General features: G+C 48.6%; 6 protein-coding genes across 6 annotated transcripts; 4 read left to right on the top strand and 2 right to left on the bottom strand.

The window, feature by feature from the left end:
• Positions 1 to 1,323: 1,323 nt before the first annotated feature.
• On the top strand, positions 1,324 to 3,365 carry EDB91DRAFT_1345583 (uncharacterized protein; the record flags this gene model as incomplete). Its single annotated transcript, XM_041325850.1, has 2 exons — positions 1,324 to 1,662; positions 1,722 to 3,365. Exons 1-2 carry the CDS (start codon positions 1,399 to 1,401, stop codon positions 3,363 to 3,365), a joined length of 1,908 nt encoding a protein of 635 aa, XP_041179621.1. The 5' UTR covers positions 1,324 to 1,398.
• On the bottom strand, positions 3,357 to 5,938 carry EDB91DRAFT_1119492 (PP2C-domain-containing protein). Its single transcript, XM_041318149.1, has 10 exons — positions 5,711 to 5,938; positions 5,630 to 5,651; positions 5,472 to 5,549; positions 5,308 to 5,397; positions 5,122 to 5,253; positions 4,997 to 5,070; positions 4,854 to 4,938; positions 4,743 to 4,799; positions 4,544 to 4,693; positions 3,357 to 4,496 (listed from the first exon to the last, which is right to left on the bottom strand). The coding sequence occupies exons 1-10, from the start codon at positions 5,711 to 5,713 to the stop codon at positions 3,592 to 3,594; spliced, it is 1,596 nt and encodes a 531-aa protein (XP_041179620.1). The 5' UTR covers positions 5,714 to 5,938; the 3' UTR covers positions 3,357 to 3,591.
• Positions 5,939 to 8,071: 2,133 nt separating this feature from the next.
• EDB91DRAFT_1119469 (Bud-site selection protein) lies at positions 8,072 to 9,758 on the bottom strand. The gene is made up of 6 exons (XM_041318148.1): positions 9,667 to 9,758; positions 9,527 to 9,556; positions 9,379 to 9,467; positions 9,262 to 9,319; positions 8,522 to 9,207; positions 8,072 to 8,468 (listed from the first exon to the last, which is right to left on the bottom strand). The coding sequence occupies exons 1-6, from the start codon at positions 9,679 to 9,681 to the stop codon at positions 8,129 to 8,131; spliced, it is 1,218 nt and encodes a 405-aa protein (XP_041179619.1). The 5' UTR covers positions 9,682 to 9,758; the 3' UTR covers positions 8,072 to 8,128.
• Positions 9,759 to 9,840: 82 nt separating this feature from the next.
• On the top strand, positions 9,841 to 14,505 carry EDB91DRAFT_1119455 (TBCD protein). The gene is made up of 21 exons (XM_041318147.1): positions 9,841 to 10,040; positions 10,095 to 10,290; positions 10,337 to 10,619; positions 10,667 to 10,742; positions 10,788 to 11,004; positions 11,063 to 11,184; positions 11,241 to 11,498; positions 11,549 to 11,773; positions 11,836 to 11,936; positions 11,988 to 12,141; positions 12,190 to 12,309; positions 12,357 to 12,616; positions 12,676 to 12,814; positions 12,867 to 12,960; positions 13,011 to 13,380; positions 13,435 to 13,576; positions 13,628 to 13,851; positions 13,905 to 13,985; positions 14,040 to 14,124; positions 14,169 to 14,272; positions 14,320 to 14,505. Exons 1-21 carry the CDS (start codon positions 9,879 to 9,881, stop codon positions 14,396 to 14,398), a joined length of 3,492 nt encoding a protein of 1,163 aa, XP_041179618.1. The 5' UTR covers positions 9,841 to 9,878; the 3' UTR covers positions 14,399 to 14,505.
• Positions 14,506 to 14,512: 7 nt separating this feature from the next.
• Positions 14,513 to 16,779, top strand: EDB91DRAFT_1119440 (P-loop containing nucleoside triphosphate hydrolase protein). The gene is made up of 10 exons (XM_041318146.1): positions 14,513 to 14,688; positions 14,738 to 14,765; positions 14,816 to 14,843; positions 14,901 to 15,171; positions 15,221 to 15,360; positions 15,419 to 15,745; positions 15,803 to 15,953; positions 16,006 to 16,193; positions 16,254 to 16,383; positions 16,440 to 16,779. The coding sequence occupies exons 1-10, from the start codon at positions 14,598 to 14,600 to the stop codon at positions 16,616 to 16,618; spliced, it is 1,533 nt and encodes a 510-aa protein (XP_041179617.1). The 5' UTR covers positions 14,513 to 14,597; the 3' UTR covers positions 16,619 to 16,779.
• A 659-nt stretch (positions 16,780 to 17,438) lies between these two features.
• EDB91DRAFT_1236221 (T-complex protein 11-domain-containing protein) lies at positions 17,439 to 19,619 on the top strand (the record flags this gene model as incomplete). The annotated part of the gene is made up of 7 exons (XM_041321425.1): positions 17,439 to 17,850; positions 17,899 to 18,021; positions 18,046 to 18,212; positions 18,324 to 18,530; positions 18,583 to 19,310; positions 19,348 to 19,423; positions 19,455 to 19,619. The coding sequence occupies 7 exons, from the start codon at positions 17,439 to 17,441 to the stop codon at positions 19,617 to 19,619; spliced, it is 1,878 nt and encodes a 625-aa protein (XP_041179616.1).
• Positions 19,620 to 19,636: the final 17 nt, after the last annotated feature.

Genomic DNA, 19,636 nt, shown 5'->3' with positions numbered 1-19,636 from the left:
CCCTTGTCTCGCAAGTTCCTGCGCGGCTTGAGGATCAAATGATGCGCGGCACCCTCCGTTCGAGGGAGCCCGCGAATCAAAATATTAGAATCTAGACGGGATGAGTCCAGCGCCCTCAGCTCTAAAACTCGAGGTGCGCGTGGGGACGAAACCTTATATTTTGAGTAATGACCACTACAGGGCTAAAGGGAAACGGAGAGATGCGCAAGAGGTGCGGCATGATCGGAAGAACTTCTTGAGAGTTTGAGTCAACATGTAAGTCAGGAGCGTCCATCGTATCAGCCGAGATCGCAACAAGAAACGCTCTATTTGTACAGTATGTCTTTCTGGAACTCTTCAGAGGACCGACGGCGGATGATTTGCGGGTGGGACCTGTGAGCACGAGAATTGTAACTCCTCTCGCTCGCACGAGTACTACTTCATTAGAATTCGGGTTGGGAAAAATCGACCGTAGGTGGTTTGTACTACGATGGGAAAGCCCCATTGGAGCGTAGCCACAATTCCAGAAATCGTGTGTCGCGCAAATACAAACAAGCGAAGGCGAAGAGTGTCCTAGGGAGTGCAATGCGCTTAACGCGCCGTACACTATCTTTGAATTTGAACCGTCAAGGAAACCCCATAGTACTATCACTCCTGGGGTTCTGCAACATTTTCAATAAATCTTTTGTAACTCCTCAACCACATCATATTTTCTTCTACGGATTTGCACCATTATATATTCGTAGCTGCTCTATATAAATATGATTTTTGCTGATTTTTGCTGATTTTGTGGTGGAGTGTCGGATGAAGGCCGAGAAAATTCAGGGTCTGACTGGTATTCTGCAAAACATGGTCACGTCGTGTCACACATCGGCACAGTGGCGGCACCGTCAACTTTCACTTAGAGGAGATTGAATTTCTTACACACTCTCCTATCTGCTGTCACGCTTTCATACATGTCGTCAATCCTCTGTCTATAGCATCTTAAAACAAGAGAATGACCTCTATTAAAATTGTGTTCTAACACCCTGGCAAGGTGTTTGATATGCTCCGGGTGTAATCTTTTGAATATCTCTCTAGGATTTATGGGATCTGGATTATTTATGATTATACGAGGTTGCAAATCACCACTATTCCGTCTCTCGCAGCTGCAACACTCAAGAAATTTTTATTTTACTTGGACAGCACATCATCTCTAAGTAGCCTACATGCACCTGAATTTTTTCGAGGTGATTCAAGCAGTGCATTGAGGTGTTTTGAACATTTTGCATATTACAGTCAGTTGCAGATTCCCAGGAGTGATAGTAATTGGACTCCGAATATGATATGGTGTTTGTCACGGGACTCAAAACCACTACATATGTACATACGTAACTTCAAGCACGTCACATCTCTCCTGTACTGCTCCACTTCATCGTGATGTCGAGTTTCACGCCAAATCATGCCCTCCTGAACCCGAAGTTTGAGGGTTACAAACTGGAGGTTATATCACAAGAAGATGCTGTGACGCGCTTCGGTCTTGAGTACAGACCTACACAAGTCGCTAATTCTGGCCGATCTCCACTGTCTTTCAAGGAGGTCCAGAGCAGGATCACACATAACCACCTGGCCATGGAAAATAGTAGCGGCAGGTGTCTATATATTGACTCGGAGCATCGTGTTATTCTTGTCGACCTCATGAATGTAGGCTTTTGTGATGCCATCTCTTGTACTGCCACGAGTCTTACATCATGCACAAGTAGGACAGTCACACACCATCATTTACTGTGGTTTATGAACTTGCCGCTCCAATTAGCGCTCCTGCAGCTGCGCAGGTCCATCACGAGTATCCATCAGCAGTGTTTCTTGATGCAGGGACTGCATTCGTCGCTGACGGCCAAGGGGCTCTTTACATCCTCGCCCTCCGCGCAGAAGGAACTGCCGCTACCCTAGGCTCCTTTGAGCTTTCTGATAGCACGCAAACTCTTCACCCGGCTCCGACTCCGATTCCATTTCGTATCCACTGTGTTGCCAAGACATCTGATACCACAGCTGTAGCGCTTCTGTCTTCTCGCTTCTATGGAGACTCTGAAGCGTCTCGAAAATCGATGACGAGTCATGCCTCTGAATTTGACGTCTGGGCTGCAAGGTTCTCGGTACCTCTTCCAAGCCAGAATGACAATCTCGTGCCCCTTGACATTCTTTGGAGGAGGCGGGGACAGGATGTACCCATATTCACAGGGTACGATAACTCCAGAAAATGCTATCTTCTCGCTGGTAGCTCCGTATATCGTGAAGTTGGCCAGCCAGCCCCACCTTCGTACGAACCCTCGCCCGATGAAATGGCCCCTATTCCGCGTCTCGATGAAAAATTAGACGTGGAGACTCCCCAAAGACCTCCACCATATTCCTGGACACAGACATCCGACACCGTGACGGTGGCCTTCCCTCTCCCTGCCACAACCCCAACATCAAGCATCAAAGTGACATTTTCCCAAAAGACCTTGACAGTTCACGTCCGGGGCACATTTCATGTCGAAGGCGTCCCTCTTCCCCACTATTCCGCCAAACAGCTCTGGGACGGTATTCAAACCTCCACCAGTGTCTGGACTTGGGATCGCGAGGGAGAGCACTCATTTGGATTGCTCACGTTGCATCTGGACAAGCAGAGTGAAGATACGCGATGGATGCATGTATTTGCATCGGCAGGTACACCAGGCGGAGAGGAAGAAGTTCCAGAAACCCTCGACCCCTCGGAGCTCTACCTCATCCGAGAGTCATTGGAAAAGTACACAGAAGCGCTCCAAAGTGGGGAGGATATGAGCGGCCTTGGACTGGGCCGAGGGGTACCAGCACTTGCTCAGGGAGAGGTCGATGAGGAAGTCGACTTTTCAGTAGGAAGAGTGGCGTTCTTGACGTGGGTGGGTGAGGATGGAGGGATCCCTGTGTGGTCATCTGACTTTGGTGATTCTGCATGCAACGTTCTGTCGATCGATCTTCCTGGTTCCGGTCCGGGCGCATCTATGGTTGTGAAGAATGGTATTGATGGCACCCTGTTCACCCTGGATGAGGCACAGACAGTGGGTTCTCTGCCCACTTGGACCCACGGCGCAACGTTCTCGGCTCTCGCCTTCGTACTCGCCTCCAAGCGGGATACACGCTTCACATATCATGTTTCATCAAAAGCGGTCTTGGCATTCGAGAACGGCAGTAAGGATCGAGGAGGGAACGTATACATCTACCGTGGTGGGCGTTCCGGTCAAATTTGGGCCAAACAAAGCGTATTGAAAGTTGGCGATGGAAGTGCCGGATCTCTGTTAGGTGTCGGTACGTTCAAAATGGCGCAGGGGCAAACGATCGTCTGTCTATGCGAGAACGAGCTGGTGGTGATGCACAACATATTTTGAATAGAATTGGAGAGCAGGACAGTGGACAGCCTGTAGTTCGAAGAGTAATAATACTTATGATACTACAGGAGGGAATCATGAACCGCCAATCGCTGAAGGCGACGGTACGAAGACAGTTAGTTATAGACGAAGCACAAGGTAGCCCAAAACACAACCTAGATCAACGATCGCTGCTAGGTAAAAAAAAAAAGGAAAGAGTGTAAAATTAAAAGATCGAAGAATACAGCTATGCCTTCGAAGGGTCTTCACTGGAGGTCATCAACCCGTCATCTTGCATTGCAGGATCAAGACCGTCGCCTAAAATCGGCAGTTTGAATTGCGGGACGGGAGTGATGTCTCCGTTAACCCTAGGATTCGGCGGACTAGGTGAGGGACTGGGGGATTTTGGGACGTCGCCATTCACTTCATCAAACGGGCTAGTCCCTTCGCCGTTCTCCTGAATCTCTTCGAACCGTGCGACGCCATCAATCCTATCGTCTTCATCGTCAAAGTCATCGTCAACCTCAAAGGAGGCAAGACGATCTCGCAAACTGGCACCAGCTTCTGGTGGCTGTGCACGGGGAAGCCCGAACGTGTCGCTGAAAAATGAGCGACCGTTGAAGGATGTCGTATCCATGTCATCACCGCTGTCCTCCTCATCGTCATTGTTAGCGAACATGAGGCGACCAGTGTCGCTCAGGATCCCCGAACCCGGATGGAAAGAAATGCCACCAGTGCTTCCCAGGACACGAGCAAATGGACTGTTTCCGCCAAACAAACTGCTTGAAGAACTGTCATCGCCTCGCTCCTTCCTCAGTCTGTCTCTCTCTTGCTGTGCCTCTCTCCGCGCTCTGTATGATGAAAGTCGGTCCGATGAATAGATTTGCGAGATAGCGTCTGGTGTTGCATAACCATAGCGGTTCTTGACACGATCTTTGACCCAGTCGTACCATTCTTGCTTCGTCTTTCCGCGAAGAAGAGCCACGATGAGGACAGTCATGTTATCGCACCCGATACCTGATCCAGACGAGGTATCTGGAGCAAGACAATGCTCGCACATCATCTCTCCAATCTCCTTCAGTTCCAGGCCCTCTGAGACTTTCAGCCGGACGAAGTCGACGACAGATTGTGAAGATAGACAATCCCAGATGCCTGTCGAAAAATTAGCACGACGTCGCGCTTAGGATTCGCTGGCTTACCATCACAAGCCAGGACTAGGAACTCGTCCTCGTCTGAAATATCGTGGACGGTAACATCAGGATCGGCTGTAATAATTTGCTTTTGAGGACCGAGCGCATAGTTTTTTTTGAACTCGAAATCCCCCAAAGCCCGGGATAACGAAAGATTTCCTAGAAGTTCATGGTAAGTACAACATTAGAGAGTGATCGCACGACTCACCATTGACGCGTCCATATTCTACGTATCCTCCAGCTTCCGTGATCCGTTTCCGTTCAGCTGAAGAGACCAGTAAATAAAGATAATGGCCCAATATGAGAATAGTCAACGTACTCTCGCTTGTTGGTTTGTGGTCAAAACTCAAAGGCTTAGCTGTACCTTGGACGCTAAGAACAGAGCGGGAATCGCCAGCGTTGGCCTGTCAGGCAAACATTGGCAAAAAGAACTATGAAATACAAAAGGAAAAACTGCTGTACCACATAAATCTTGTTTTCAGTTAACAAAGCAGCGACCGCAGTACAGCCTGACGGGTCACGGGTATGCGACGGATCTGTGTTGAAATAAGTGGAGTGTGCAGACACAGCAAGACGATATGGCGCACCGGCGAGAAGGTCTTCATCGGTGCCTAGGAATGCTTTCTTAAGCGCTTCATCATAACGCCCTTCACGATATGACTCTTCTGAAACTAGCCGCTTGTGAACGTTCCTCCCCGCAAACCTTGCGACGGTGCTTCCTGCGAAGAATAAAACTTGAGGCGACGATCCACAAAGAGAATTAGCAAGTTTACCACCATGTCCATCATAAACAGCAAAGAAAGTGTTTTTATCAGTTGTGCTCTCTTCAAGAGAGAGCATGGTCACATGCGCATCCTCCATAGCTGCAATAAGGAGACAGATACGCGAGATGCTGTGAGATCATATCAAAACCATAGCCGAAAAATCGGTTACGCACTAATTCTCCATCCTTGCATCTCAGAAACTGCAAATAGGTATCGATCATCTTCTCCCGTCTCTGATTTCTTCTCTATAGCTGTAGAAAGTAGAGATAGGTCATGAGTGTGTTTCTTGGAGCAAAAACGGCGTCCAAAAGGCTGCAAAATGAAATCCTACCTGGTGCTGAGAGTGTTTGACCCTAATGAACGGCCGGGAAATGAGACTGGCCGTATGATGAATAGATGTGTCAAAGCTTACCATGCTAGAGCCTATTGATGGAGAAAGACGTAAGAAAGCAGAAAGTGATCGGCTTAGTTAAATCAGAAGTGTGTAGGGGTCAAATTCCTGCAGTTTCGTGACTCGAGAGGATGGAAATGAAGGTAGACTTCAAATTTTCAAGATGATGGTATGCCGGAGTAGAGGGTGTCGAAGTGCTATGCCACAGCACGCACGCAAGTCATTCCTATTTTGTCTTATTTGTCTTCTAGGGTTTTCTGCCATGACATATGATTGATGCATGCTACTATGTAGCCCTGGCAAGGCAATCCGGGGTGGGATAGCACGGTACGTAGTTGTAGGGTATCGCGTAATGACCTTGAATCTGGTTCCTAATTCATACTCATGTCCAGTCGCACCCAGATCTCGCCGTGTGCATGTGTGCTGCGAATCGGCGATTGTCTGGCTGCCGACTCCCCAAGGAAACGTGTCAATTATAAGACCAATAACAAGTGTTGCATCATACATGGATGTCATTCCATGAAGGCCATCCACGTTTCTTGAAACTTTTAAATCTTTGTTAACAAGTTGTACAGTTGTCCGCTCGTACACGGCATAAGACTAACTACTGTCAAGCAACGCACACGCTCTTCAAGCTTCATCCTAGGCATCGATCCATACGACACAATAAAGCGTCCCGGATCAGTCCGATGCTCCTCAGGTAGTTGACGAGTAAGTCCTTATGAGTTCAGCGCGTGCGCAGACAAAGTACCACCCGGACCGAACAGAGAGTCCAATGATCATGTGACCTACTTAACCTTAACTGGGCGCCGTAAGAGTCCTAACGTTTTCCTTGCATATCTACCCGTGCTGCCGACGATAATGGTAGCTTATGCATATCGAAGAATGCTCACCAAAATCGAGCTTATCGCAAAGTACGTGAACTACAAGGTGGCACTGTGGTTTATCGCAGAGTTTTCCAAGGATAAGAATGAATGATTGTCAAGATTGCAGGTCGCATTTTCCTCACACTGAGTCACAGGTGACAGCACACAATTGAATCATGATATGGTATCACCTTCTATATGTGTACTTATGTGCTTGGCCTGGGCAAACGGCTACAAATGGTTGGCTTCGGTTGCTTCTCGGTTGACCCATTCCGTGCCGTAAGGCAGACTCGAAGTTCTTCACGTTCGGCCACAAAGTTCCCGCTATTATTAAAGCGAATTATGGTTAGGCCTGGCACACGACTATTTCTCCTCCTCCTCTGTCGCCCTATTTCATTGCGCAAGCCATACCGAGGTCCTAGGTAAGTCATGATTTCCGTCTATCTTTTTTGGCAGAGCTTATCTCCACGGTTCCACTCTTCCGGGACAGTCTGAAATTCTACAAATTGTTGACGATTTGTTGACGATTGTTGACGATTCCCAACAGAGACCCTCCATTGGCCGATAACTAGGAGTATCTGTTGTTGTATTTATTTATGCTCAGAAGAGTGTGGCTCTATACCTCACATTGAACTCCTCGATGCATTATACATCACACAACAGCTCTGAGGTGTGTCACTAATTTCTTTACTTTGACGCACACCTTATATGTCCGGCTTTGTAGCAACCTCAAAAATATGTGTCCTCTGTTGTCCATAGGCGTGAACGGACATGGAGTACCTCCCGCTCTTCCGTGACTTCTCAGTCGTCTACCGCATCATTGTTTCCCCAAAAACTTTACGAAGCATGCCCTGCCGAGGTCGTTCAAGGCGACCTCCAAGCTTATGGCTCATTTACCACCACCGTACCAGCAGTCTTCTGGATCCGCTCGTACTTTTCTGGCCCGTCCAAGTTACGCGGGAAGCGACCGGACACGGAGTGGGCCAACGAGTACAACTTTGAACACCCAAAATCACCTCTATCACGGTCTCGTTCACCACATCGCCCATCTATAAGTCGCACATCATCTATGAACTCAAGCTTGGGTGAACACCCTATCGGTGCTTTATCCTCACATGACTCCCCGCCTCCATCACCTCTTGGGGGCAATGTCCATGCTCCGCTTTGCCCCATTCTTGAAGCTGTCGAGAGTGCCTCGAAGCTGTCGTACCGTACCGTATGTGTCACCTGTTTGAAAACAGGTAGGGACTTCCCGCACTGCCCCCGGTGTGGTGATAGGTGGTGTTCCAGGGAATGTAGGATGCAGGGAGGGAAAAGACACGTCTGTAGAACGTGATTCCCTCCACTATATGATCTTTCACGATGAATGCTCTTGCTATTTGAATTATCTTTTCCGCAGCATTTACCGGTCGCATGTATGTCTAGACAAGTTCCACAGCTATCTTTTACGCACGCGTCATGCTTCTAGATGAGTTCCACAGCTATCTTTACGCCCATGTGATGCTTTGAAACTGAATTGGATGGTTATATTGGATTCATATGATGTGTTTTCATATTGGAATGGCGCCTAAGACTAATTGAAGACGATTCTTGTGCCCTGTGCAGGCACAATGGCAACATTTTGTAGTTTCTTCTTAGCCTCCCAGGATGGATGAAGCGATTTCTCTTCCTTACGGTTACTTGGCATGTAGCGAGCAGAGAGGTCGTCTCTGTTCTTGTCTGGTATTCGGGGATTCCATCTATGACCAGAGAACGACGCGCTATCGGAATCGCGATTACCATTCCTGTGCTGTTGGTGATCTTTGCGAACGGCAGTAATACTGGAAGGGGGATCATGACGGTTAGAAGCTTTGTTGACACCTTTCTGTTTCATCACATGATTGGCATGTCTTCCGAATTTCTTCTCCCATATTCTAAGAAGAGGAAATAAGTTTACTTGTTCCGAAATAGAACGGGAGAAACTCACGCCCTACGTGCCCGCTGACCCCGCCTGTTCTTCTTGACTGTATCAGCTGTTTCCCCTTCGCTGTCGCTAAAATCGGTATCTGAGTCTCCGCGGATAAAACCCACTGAGAGGGAAGGTAGAAAAGCGGATTGCGTCGCCTTTGACTTCTCCTGGTCTGATCGTCCGCGAGGGACATGCGGATCGACATCACCACCCTCGGGGGCGGAGTTGTCTTCCTCGTCAGACTCTTCATCAACGCCTGTGTCTCCCTGAACAGAAGGATTGCCGTCGCTAACCGTGCCTGACTCCCAGCCATCATCTTCAATATTTGCACTCGGCTCATCATCCGAAGGGACATCCACCGGAGGGACCTTAAGCAGACCCTCTTTTTGTTGTGTCTTCTGTTTCTTCTTTCGAGGTGGTGATATATCGGCACTGTCGTCTTCTGCTTTGTAGGCCCGCTCCGGAGGGTTCAGTAAGCGCCGAAGTCCTCCCATGACACGAGAAACATCAGCCGCAAGGACTTTAGAACTAAGTAGCCTGCTCTGCACCTTGCCTGCTGCGGATCCAGTTGCAGCAGGTGCGATCAAGCTGGATGACAATGACTTCGACATCGCAAATTGCAGGTTAGGATCTTGTGAGAGGAATTTATCCTTCTTTATCTTCATCGATAGAGCCGAATCGGCGATAAGCTCGGGGTCAAGGAGCTAGCGGACCATACAATTAGGCCGTATATCGGACGCATTGGATATGACTCTTACCTTAAGAGCTATATGTTGTGCTTCAATATCTTTCACTGTATCATCGTCGCCTTTGCGTCTGGGCGAATAAGAACACTCACTACGATGAAAATTACAATTACAAAACCCGCTACACACCTCGCGTCTTTTATTTTCTTCAAAATCTTCTGAGTCTCGAAGGTCTTTGCCTTCTTCGCAGCCTTCCGGACTTCCTTTGTGTCATGGTGCTTAATGAATGATCAAGGATTAAGATATGAGATGGTACAAATTAGAAGACAAGACGTGCCAGTTTCTTCTCTAACTTAGTCCCAATGTGCTAGGACGACCAGTACAAATAAGTAAACCATTGCGTGAAATTCCGTTGTGACGCGCACCGTCTCGTCAGCTTGAGGTGGTCCTCCTTCTCTTCGTCGTCGTTGCTGGCACCTCAGTAGGTGACATCAAGGTTTGTTATGTCTCCACTGAACAAGAGATGGAATCAAGATGCTGACTATACACGTACATGTAGTAAAGTAAAAGTGCTTCACGATTAGGCGCTTGGCGCATACACGCTGACGTAAACGGATGTATACCCGTTTGCGATTTGTAGTTTCGAGTGTTAGTACTTACTTCAACTTGTTGATGCTGATACGGTGGTAATGGATGAAGATACGCACGAAACCAAACTATTCGCGGCTTTCGAGCGCCATGACGAGTTTGTAGCAGCTCAAAACATCCTGCTAGCAGTCGATTTGTTCGCAGAGCCCAGTCGCGACGAGGAAGATGCGGAAATCGAGTCCAGTCGGAAATTAACGATGATTGTAAGTCGTCCATCATATTCAGTGCCGACGCACACCTTGATGTGGTCAAGAAAGTTTGGAGAATATCAAGAGCAGTCGTATCTGTTGGACCCGTATCTTGAAAGCCTCGTGTTTCCCGTCGCTGGATGCCTTAGAAAATATGCAATGACCTGCGTCAATACCCCAGGTGCTCAGTCTTCTCGTGACCGTGTTGAACGCCTCGCAGATCTGCTTCATAACTATATCAAATTCCGCGGGTATAAGACAATAAGTCAGTAATGCGCTATGATATATCCCCCTGTATTCATTCCAAGCAGCTAGATTCTTCCCTCACGAAGTGGCCGATCTCTCAATTGCCTTGGATTTCATTCGGTTACCGTCAGGGCCAGTAAAGGAGCTCAGTCAATGGGGATTGCGATATGCCGTGTTGCTCTGGCTATCTCTCATTTGTCGGATACCTTTCGACCTACAGAAATTCGACGATACCACTCGTCCCGGCGAAACAGCGGATGCAATCGAGGTCGTTGGAAAGGATCGCCTGAATATGGCTGGTTTGGAGCGTGAAGGAGTGGCCACCCTTTTGTCGCGCTTCTATGCACGGTGAGCTCGATGCACGCGATCGCCTCCATTTCCTGAATTTCTTTAAGCAAGGATACCAGGCAGCGATTCGCGTCTTTCGTTGAGTGGTCAATAACTGTCTTCCGCTCTTCGGATATCCTCCTGGTAAGATGACTTGCTACCTTCCGAAATGCGGCTCACCTGAAGTAGTCTATAGGAGTATTGCAAGTCCTTTGTGAATTGGTCAAATCTGGTTCCTCCGAACAGCTCCAGGCTTTTACGCCACAATTCTTGGAAATTACAGATACCTTAGAACAGAGTGACACTTTGGCTAGCAACACACTAGTTCGAAAACATCGCACGAAATTGCTTTCGCGCGTCGCCTTGCGTCTGATGCCTCCGAAGGTGTCTAGGTCCAAGTTAACATGTAATGTCAACTCACAGCTCAACGCGAATGAATGACCATTTATTCAACAACTTCACAGTCCGTAGGCTGGATGGTGATATCAGCAACGGGCCTGTCGAAGGAAAAATAGATGAGGACGCCGATGTGCCTGAAGAAATCGACACGATTTTGGAGTCTCTATTCAAGAGCCTCCAGGACAAGGTATTTTTCCGCATGTCACATGTGAACATCATTTACACAGGTTACACAACATCTAGGACACGGTGGTACGATGGTCAGCAGCCAAAGGCATCGCTCGCCTTTCAGAACGCCTCCCGTCGGATTTCTCCTCTCAAGTATTAGAGACGATTTTTGGTCTTTTTTCAATACATTCTGTAGCAGGAGCAAGTGTTTACGACACCCCTGCCATTGCCGAGGCTACGTGGCATGGTGCCTCTCTTGCGTCAGCAGAAATGGCACGCAGAGGCCTGGTCGAACCTGCTGCACTAAAAAGTCTCTTGGCCTGGCTCTCGAAAGTGAGAAAGCCAATATGAATTAACCGGTTTCATATGTTGACGGACATCAGGCTCTCTACTTCGATATACGTAAGGGGGCCCACTCCATCGGATCAAACGTACGGGATGCTGCGGCCTATGTAATCTGGGCTTTAGCGAGAGCACAAGATCCGAAATCCTTCTCTCCCTATGCCCGGGAGCTCGCGCAGTGGCTCGTTTCTGTGGCGTTGTTCGACAGGGAAATTCACATTCGAAGAGCGGCTAGTGCGGCCTTCCAAGAACATGTTGGCAGAATGGTACACATTGGATGTGCTTGTCTCGGGTAAAATTACGATGAAGTTCATGCAATGCGTTTCAGGCGTTGTTCCCACATGGCATCGATGTGCTTAGAAAAACCGACTTCTATGCAGTGAGCGTGCGACGGAACGCATTCACGGTCGCTGCTCCACAGGTCGCTGAGTAAGTCCCCCCTTCACAGCGATGGACCGTCAATTCAATGAACTTTTCTAGGCACCTGGAGTACAGATCATATCTGATCGAACACATCATTTCGATCACTTTGCGTCACTGGGATGTTGCGATGAGGGAGTTGGGTGCTCAGGCCTTGCGCCGGATATGCGAGCTCGACTTGAAGACATTAGGGCTTGAGTGGGCTTCGAAGATGGCGAGGAACCTGACTATTCAACGAAGGTCATTTCTGATTTTGCTTTAGGCGGAGTGTTTGCGGTCCGTTGATGTAGCTGATGTGCATGGTGCACTTGCAGCATTGGCAGGTATTTCTGAAGCGTACCGGGCTCAGAGGAGCGAAGAAGATGCGAGCAATCGACGAAAGGTGCGAATGAAATTCTCGGCGCGTCCCTCGTGCTGATCACCCATCAGATATTTGCCATGATTGTGATTGTGCCCCAAGACGTCGTTTTGGCACCACGCAATAGCCTGGTCCTCGCGGCAGCGTGCGATCTCATTGCCAGCAGCTTGACACTACAGGAGGTGGAGCTTCAAGAAAAATCGTCCGTACCCCATTGGAGAAGGATCGTAGATCAGGGACTACGACACAGAAGCTCTTCCGTCCAACAAGCTGCTGCCGCTGCCATGGCCACGACGAGTTCCTTGACAGATTGCTCGTCAGATGTGCACAGATAAGATTAATTGTCCTTACATTTCTCAAGCACATTAACTGACATGCCTCCCTCAGCACATTAATCAAGGACTTTCGCCATGGTTCACAGTCCCTACAGCAAGGTCTGAGTTATACTCTAGGAGCTCTTGATTACAATGCGCATCCGCATGGTTTCTCTGAGGTAGTCAAGTGTCTGTTGGATAGTGTCAATCCCAATGTGAGATTTTCCCTTTTTCAGGGTTTCATTCCGAATAAAGCGGTCATTGCAGTCCCCCGCAAGAATGGCAAGTATTGAAGCACGTCGAAATTGCTTCCAAGCACTACCCAAGATCATCGCGAATGTACTGCCTCGCCTCACCGAATGTTCGTGTTTTTTTTTCCGCTCGAACGTAAATGAAAGCATCTCTCCTCAGATCTAACCGCAGGAAGTATGTGTGGAGCCTTCGACGCCCTTGACGGCGGACTAGATGACTACACGATGGATGAGCGTGGTGACGTTGGCTCGTGGGTACGGATGGCGTGCATTCAAGGTCTAGCATCGATGCTCGAAGATCTTTTTCGTGTTTCCGCAAGCATACCTGAATTTGCGAGTTACTTGCCTGCTGAGAGGTATCACAGTATAGTAGCCAGAATACTCCGTCAGGGTGTCGAAAGATTGGACAACGTACGTCAAACGGCGGGACAGTGTTTATTGCGATTGCTTCGCATCCCTCTCCCGAGCGTTCCTCATCAAGAGGAATGGCGTATCAAGGGTTCAGAACTCATGATGGAACTGTTTCTCAAGTGGGTCACTAAAGACTGGTTTTTTCTCGCACCTATGTATCTCATCGCGAACAGTGACGCCACAGACGCTATGACCAGCTGGAGTGTTGGGGAATGGCTATTTCCAAAAGCCGTGGAACTGCTCCGCGTACGGGAGTACAGACGATCCCTACTGACCGGTCTTATACACAGTGTAGGAGCTAGAACTGGAAGCACGGTCCGTCTCGTTTACACTTTTATTATTTCGCATCTCTGACGGCGCCACTAGCATCGACCAGCATCTTCGAGTCTCGTTTCCTTTGCGCAGGGTCTTCTATTGGTCCCGGGCGATTCTGACTATAGTCTGCTCGAACTATGTGATGACCTCATTGAGTGCGCACAAGGCAGAACGACGTCGAACGCGGTAGTGGTACCTGTTTTGCAAACTTTTAATATGCTTTTGGAAGCGGACGTGTTGTCTCACCTGTCTGACCTCGACAATGGCTCGTCAAAGTCAGCGTTATTTGCGGTTTGCCTTACCCAAACGACCTGACAATCCTTTTCAGACTTCAGAAATTATTGGACATCGCGACGAGAAATGTCTTGCGATTGAAGAACATACAGCGAGTGCAAGAGTCCATGAAAATGTGAGTTTTATTAATTGCCCAATAGCGGTTCGGCTTCACTGAGAAATAATGTAGCGCTGTCAATCTGCTGATCGTTTCCTCGGTCTCGAAATCATCCTCGGAGCGAATCATTGACTTCCTTTCTCACCCTTATCCAAAGGTCATATTTTTACATCACTGTGGACGTTACTGACCGTGGACTAGATCCGGACAAGCACGGCAGAGTACCTCTACACGTTTATTCTAAGCAGGGATCTCGGCTGGGATGCAGATGAAGCTATGGAAGAACTACTTCTCGAAACAGAATGGTTTGTCCCCTCGTTCACTCGAACTCAAATAGCTGACATTGTCACAGGTTCTCAGAAAGCATGGAAGTAAAGGTGGCAGCCAGTCGCGTCTCGGAACTGCTGTCTTCAGCAATTACCGAACGATGAAAACGTTGATGAGGTGTACGGATGCATGTAGATCATAATCGTATGAATACCCTCGATGGAGTTGAAATGTTATTGTATGTACTTGAAATATGGGGCGTGTTGCTGTGATCATGCGTGGGAAAGTCGGTTTGCGGTGCAACAGACTGGTTCCGAAAGTACAATCGCCTGCGCCCGCCAACGCCAGCCTCACCTGTGCATCATGGTTGCAGACCCTCGCATGAGTGACGGAGAGCTAGCCGCAATCAATGCAGCTGCAGTGACACGGGAATACCGCGTCCAACCACACCTTGGTGCGTTCAAGCATTGCAAGACGCCGAGCAGTTATTGACGAGCCCTCAGACTACCGCACCGTTTCTGCGATCAATGGGTGAGTTGACCATGTCATAGCTAATAACTGATCTGACCGGGTCCCTACAGCCCACTTGTCGTGCTTGACAATGTCAAGGTACGCGGCGTTTTAAAACGTTTTGGCTCGTTCTTGCGCTCACCACTTTCCGTGCAGTTTCCTTCATACAATGAGATCGTACAGCTAACTTTACCCGATGGATCGAAGCGAGGAGGCCAGGTTTTGGAAGTTCAAGGAAAGAAGGCGATTGTTCAGGTGTTTGAAGGCACGTCAGGGGTGGACGTCAAAGCAACGCATGTGGAATTCACAGGAAGCAGCATGAAACTACCTGTGGCCGAGGACATGCTTGGTCGTATCTTCAACGGTTCTGGAAATCCCATTGATCAGGGTCCAAAAGTGTTTGCAGAGGATTACCTAGACATTAATGGTGCGTCAGTCTTCACTCGGCCACCTTTTGGTATTAAGCGGAGCTTCAGGATGCCCGATCAACCCATACTCGCGCATATATCCTGAGGAAATGATCCAAACTGGGATTTCTACGATTGACACGATGAATTCCATCGCTCGTGGACAAAAGATTCCTATATTCTCTGCTGCTGGTTTGCCCCACAACGAGGTGAATATGAAGACCATCCCATAGAGAATTTGAAAGTGAGCTAATCGAGGTTGTATAGATCGCTGCCCAGATTGTACGTCAAGCCGGACTTGTGAAACGTCCTACAAAGGACGTTCACGATGGTCATGAAGACAATTTCTCTGTCGTGTTTGCGGCGATGGGTGTGAACATGGAAACCGCGCGGTTCTTCAAAGAAGACTTTGAGTCAAACGGTAGTCTCGATCGCGTGACGCTGTTCCTTAATCTTGCCAACGACCCCACCATCGAGCGTATTATTACGCCTCGTCTTGCACTCACAACGGCAGAATACTATGCATACCAGCTGGAGAAACACGTGTTGGTCATCTTGACTGATATGTCATCTTATGCGGATGCCTTGCGTGAAGTGCGTTCTTGGTTTCTGTCGAGAATTTCTGGAAAAGGCTTATCTGTTCATGTGCAGGTTTCTGCCGCTCGGGAAGAAGTGCCTGGACGTCGTGGCTACCCCGGTTACATGTACACCGACTTGTCGACAATTTACGAACGCGCTGGCCGAGTGGAGGGTCGGAACGGTTCTATTACTCAAATTCCCATTCTGACTATGCCAAACGATGGTGACGTCAAACGTTTATATTTTCAAAGTTGGTTGGTTGACGAAACGTTCAGACATCACGCATCCTATTCCCGATTTAACTGGGTACATCACCGAGGGCCAGATCTTTGTTGATCGGCAGTTGCACAACAGACAGATATACCCTCCTATCAATGTTTTGCCATCTCTGTCACGTCTTATGAAAAGTGCGATTGGCGAGAAGCTTACGAGGAAGGATCATGGTGACGTTTCGAACCAATTGGTGAGTCGTGCCTTCATATTAGGAGAAGCGATGATCTGAGTGGCCTTTTTCACGGTGCAGTATGCGAAATACGCGATCGGTCGCGATGCTGCAGCGATGAAGGCTGTTGTTGGAGAGGAGGCACTGTCTGCAGAAGACAAACTTGCGCTAGAGTTCCTGGACAAGTTTGAGCGTCAGTTTGTTGGACAAGGTGGGTCATTTCGGGCCGTGAAATGATATTGATATTGATATTGATGGCTATGCAAGGACCCTATGAGTCTCGTACTATCTTTGATTCACTTGACTTGGCTTGGTCGTTGCTTCGGATTTTCCCGAAGGAGCAGTTGAACCGTATAAATCCGAAGATTATTGGAGAATTCTATGGACGGAAAGCGAAGAAGGCTAGCGAGGATGAGGAGCAGGAGGAGAAATTAATTGATATGTAGTGGCCGATCGAATTGGAGGGGGGGACGGCATTCCACTGTATATGCATTTGTGAAGGTTGTGAAATCCCATACGAGTGCTAGTGTGTATAGATAAGATACTGATTTGGAAAGGAGACACGGGTGGTTCCGTTCGGGCGAGCCTTGGCCGTGTCAAAAGTTGGATTGATGCGCTGAAGAAAAGTCCGACATGAATTTGCAGGGTGGAGTTTCTCCTAAAAGCATCAGCGAAAAACAAAGTCCGGAAGGATCGACGTAAGAAATACGAGCGCTGAGATAGAGGAAATGAGGCAAAGAGTACGGAATAAATCCGTGGTGTGCGGTATTGTGAAGCCAATCAACGTTGATAGCACGAGTTGTCCGGTTTCGATCTATAAGACGATTGTGATCTAAGGTAACCAAATGTACCTGAGAACGGCCAGTGAGATGCGTGATGGTAGTAGTAGGTACACTTGGTACCCTCTTGGCTAATAATTTTAAGAACCATGTGAACATAATAAAAAGGACTCTTGTCAATTTTGATCTAACTTGAAACTTTTTACCCTCGACAGCGTGGTAAGCAGCCTGCAAGCCAAAGTTCCAATTCTACCGCGCGGCGTACGTCAGGTAAGTAGCCGTCATGGCACATTCCATGTGTTCGCCCTGAGTCGCGTTGTTACTTATAAAACCAACCACATCCCTTTTCTATCCCTTTTATCTTTTTAACCAGCTTTTCATATTCTCTCATATGGGCGATTTGGGTCATCAACTCAACTGCAGTAGAAAACGAAAACTCAAGTCTGACTCCGATGATGAATGTCAGGAATCTTCAAATGAGGACTGCATGCTAGTCGACCAACCTTCTCTCAACGCTCCTCGTCAACCTCCTTCAATATCAACTCATGCTGCACGTGCCGTATGGCCATCAGAGCCATCTCCAACCTCCCCCGATTCCCCAATGACTCCAACCGCCACTGAAAGAGCCCATAAGCGCCCCAGAGTCGATACCGATAACCTACCATCTTTCAAAACTCATAGACGTTCTGCTAGGACTCCTTCATCCCCTCTTACTCCATGGCGTTCCTTTAGAAAGGCAGACTCTCGTCCACTCAATATCGACCCCCACTGTTCACCTCTACCCGTACACCCTCCAGTAGACCTTTCATCTCCTCATATACCCTCCATGCATCCCCTTATCAATCGTCATACCCTCAAAGAACTCGATCTTGACTCTATCCTTCGTAATCCACAACTTCGTCAGTATTTATTTTAATTCATCTTTTAATATCTTATAGTTTCGATAGGACATGATTTGCTATTCGACGCTGGTCTCCAGTTTCGTCCCACCTCTGGTCGACGAAAACGCGATCTTTCTGACAAATATTGGCGCGCCGTTGCACAAGAACTAGAAACAGGCTTGCACCTGCGTTTCCTTTGACCTTCAATGGAAGCCCCACGACCTCCTCTGCGTCTGTTCCCAGGGCCCCATGCCCGAAGTACCCAGCCTTACTTACTGCTTCCCCTCGCCGCGCTCTCACCCTTCGTATGCCCTCCCGTATCCGTCCCCTCCTCACAGAGTTCCTGGAAGTTTTGCTGTTCGTCATCCAGCCACTTACCAGTATCTCTGGCACATACGCCAATCCTGCCACTCTCCAGACCCAAATCGAGCAACACGCTGCTCAAGCCGCTCATCTTAGATCCCTATTTGATCCGGAACTGATACAGCAAGAGCTGCGCCACTGAACTCTTCGATCCCTCAGGTCTTTTTATCGTCATCGGTCAAACCCTCAAAAGCCACTGTGCCCCCATGCGCGATCGCGCCGTCGACGCCATGGTCGAAGCAGCCAAGGCTTGCGCCCCTGGATGCAGTGGTAGTAAAGCGGATGCGGTCAAGGCCGTTCGCGTGTGCCTAGATATCTTGGAACTCATGAAACTGGCAAGTCTCTCCCAATCGTCCTAACCTTACTCTCATGTCTTTTCTACTTTAGGATATTGCGAACCACCAATTACAAACCCTCCGCCCTTTCCTCATAGAAACCGCGGGCCAGTATGAGCTCAAGGCCTTCAATGGCCGAAAGGGGGCAGGTGCCTCACTAGACCTCACCCGGAAATGGATACAAACAGCATCCCACCACCTCATGTCCTCCCATACCATTCCCCATCCGTCTCTTCCTTCCAGCTCCATAATTTATCGTCAACTTCCTCAAACGCAACAAATTTATTTGAGCGTGCTAAAGGCTCTCACGGACCTCGTTTTTGATCCACCTTGCGGCCCATCTCACGCTTCATCCCTACCACGCGTGACGAAATCTAACATACCATATCTCCCTTTATACCCCGAAACAACTTACCTTGATGGCGCTCGTCTTCTTGTTCTCTCTGGAGAAGCTGCGGACGCCACTGCTATCTATATGTTCCTTCTTCTATTCCGCCAACTCGTGTTCTCAGACCCTTGCGATCCAACCCTTAAAGTCAGCGAACCCCAACTCGCATCGCTCAAGAAGGAAATAAGAGACATCTCTTCCTCCCATCTCGGCCATTGTTTCAATCAAGGGTCAGACTCTGACAATGAGAAATGGGCCAAGATCAGACAGGACATCGTTTTGCAGATCGCCATGCGCGCAAAAGAGGCTCGAACGTCCACACGGCTTGATGGGGTATCGCCGTCCCTTGCTTCCGCGCCAGATGAACGTATGCTGAAACTAGCCGAACGCTGGTCAGATTCGAACATGCGTGCCAAACTCGCCGCTGAGCAAGATGCTGCGCAATAGGATCCGCGACGTCGTTTTCAATCAAGTCGTGGCGCTCACTTTTCCATCTCGAGACTCGGTCATGAGCCTCGGCAAGTCTTTCGATACAGCTTACGCCTCCGCCTTCTGCGTTGGCGTCGGGTATGGAGCCTCTTGCTGATGAGATCCGGTTGCTATCAGAGCGACTGTCGCGGTTGGCGCATATCCATCTAGGCGTGTATCTTCCCTTGTACGAGCAGGAAGATTTTTCGTCTTCGATCTTTTCGAATGCATAGCTGATTCGATTTGTTGT

This window comes from Suillus paluster (assembly GCF_016628075.1).
Source record: "Suillus paluster strain FC165 chromosome Unknown EDB91scaffold_13, whole genome shotgun sequence".
Classification (NCBI taxonomy): Eukaryota; Fungi; Basidiomycota; class Agaricomycetes; order Boletales; family Suillaceae; genus Suillus; species Suillus paluster.
Note: the sequence above shows the minus strand (reverse complement) of the source record. Positions and strands in the feature narration are given on the sequence as shown.

What these genes read in the sequence shown, in the direction of transcription:
- EDB91DRAFT_1119492 (XM_041318149.1), bottom strand. An exon ending in AGAATATGGACGCGTCAATG is followed by an intron (nt 4,694 to 4,742) that starts GTGAGTCGTGCG and finishes ATGAACTTCTAG; the next exon opens with GAAATCTTTCGTTATCCCGG. An exon ending in CCTAGTCCTGGCTTGTGATG is followed by an intron (nt 4,497 to 4,543) that starts GTAAGCCAGCGA and finishes ATTTTTCGACAG; the next exon opens with GCATCTGGGATTGTCTATCT.
- EDB91DRAFT_1119469 (XM_041318148.1), bottom strand. An exon ending in AAGAAAATAAAAGACGCGAG is followed by an intron (nt 9,320 to 9,378) that starts GTGTGTAGCGGG and finishes TTATTCGCCCAG; the next exon opens with ACGCAAAGGCGACGATGATA. An exon ending in GGTCAGCGGGCACGTAGGGC is followed by an intron (nt 8,469 to 8,521) that starts GTGAGTTTCTCC and finishes TCCTCTTCTTAG; the next exon opens with AATATGGGAGAAGAAATTCG.
- EDB91DRAFT_1119455 (XM_041318147.1), top strand. Translation starts at nt 9,879, where the DNA reads ATGGATGAAGATACGCACGAAACCAAACTATTCGCGGCTTTCGAGCGC. An exon ending in GAGCTAGAACTGGAAGCACG is followed by an intron (nt 13,577 to 13,627) that starts GTCCGTCTCGTT and finishes CGGCGCCACTAG; the next exon opens with CATCGACCAGCATCTTCGAG. An exon ending in TTTCTCACCCTTATCCAAAG is followed by an intron (nt 14,125 to 14,168) that starts GTCATATTTTTA and finishes ACCGTGGACTAG; the next exon opens with ATCCGGACAAGCACGGCAGA.
- EDB91DRAFT_1119440 (XM_041318146.1), top strand. Translation starts at nt 14,598, where the DNA reads ATGGTTGCAGACCCTCGCATGAGTGACGGAGAGCTAGCCGCAATCAAT. An exon ending in CCGCGTCCAACCACACCTTG is followed by an intron (nt 14,689 to 14,737) that starts GTGCGTTCAAGC and finishes ACGAGCCCTCAG; the next exon opens with ACTACCGCACCGTTTCTGCG. An exon ending in CTGGTTTGCCCCACAACGAG is followed by an intron (nt 15,361 to 15,418) that starts GTGAATATGAAG and finishes GAGGTTGTATAG; the next exon opens with ATCGCTGCCCAGATTGTACG.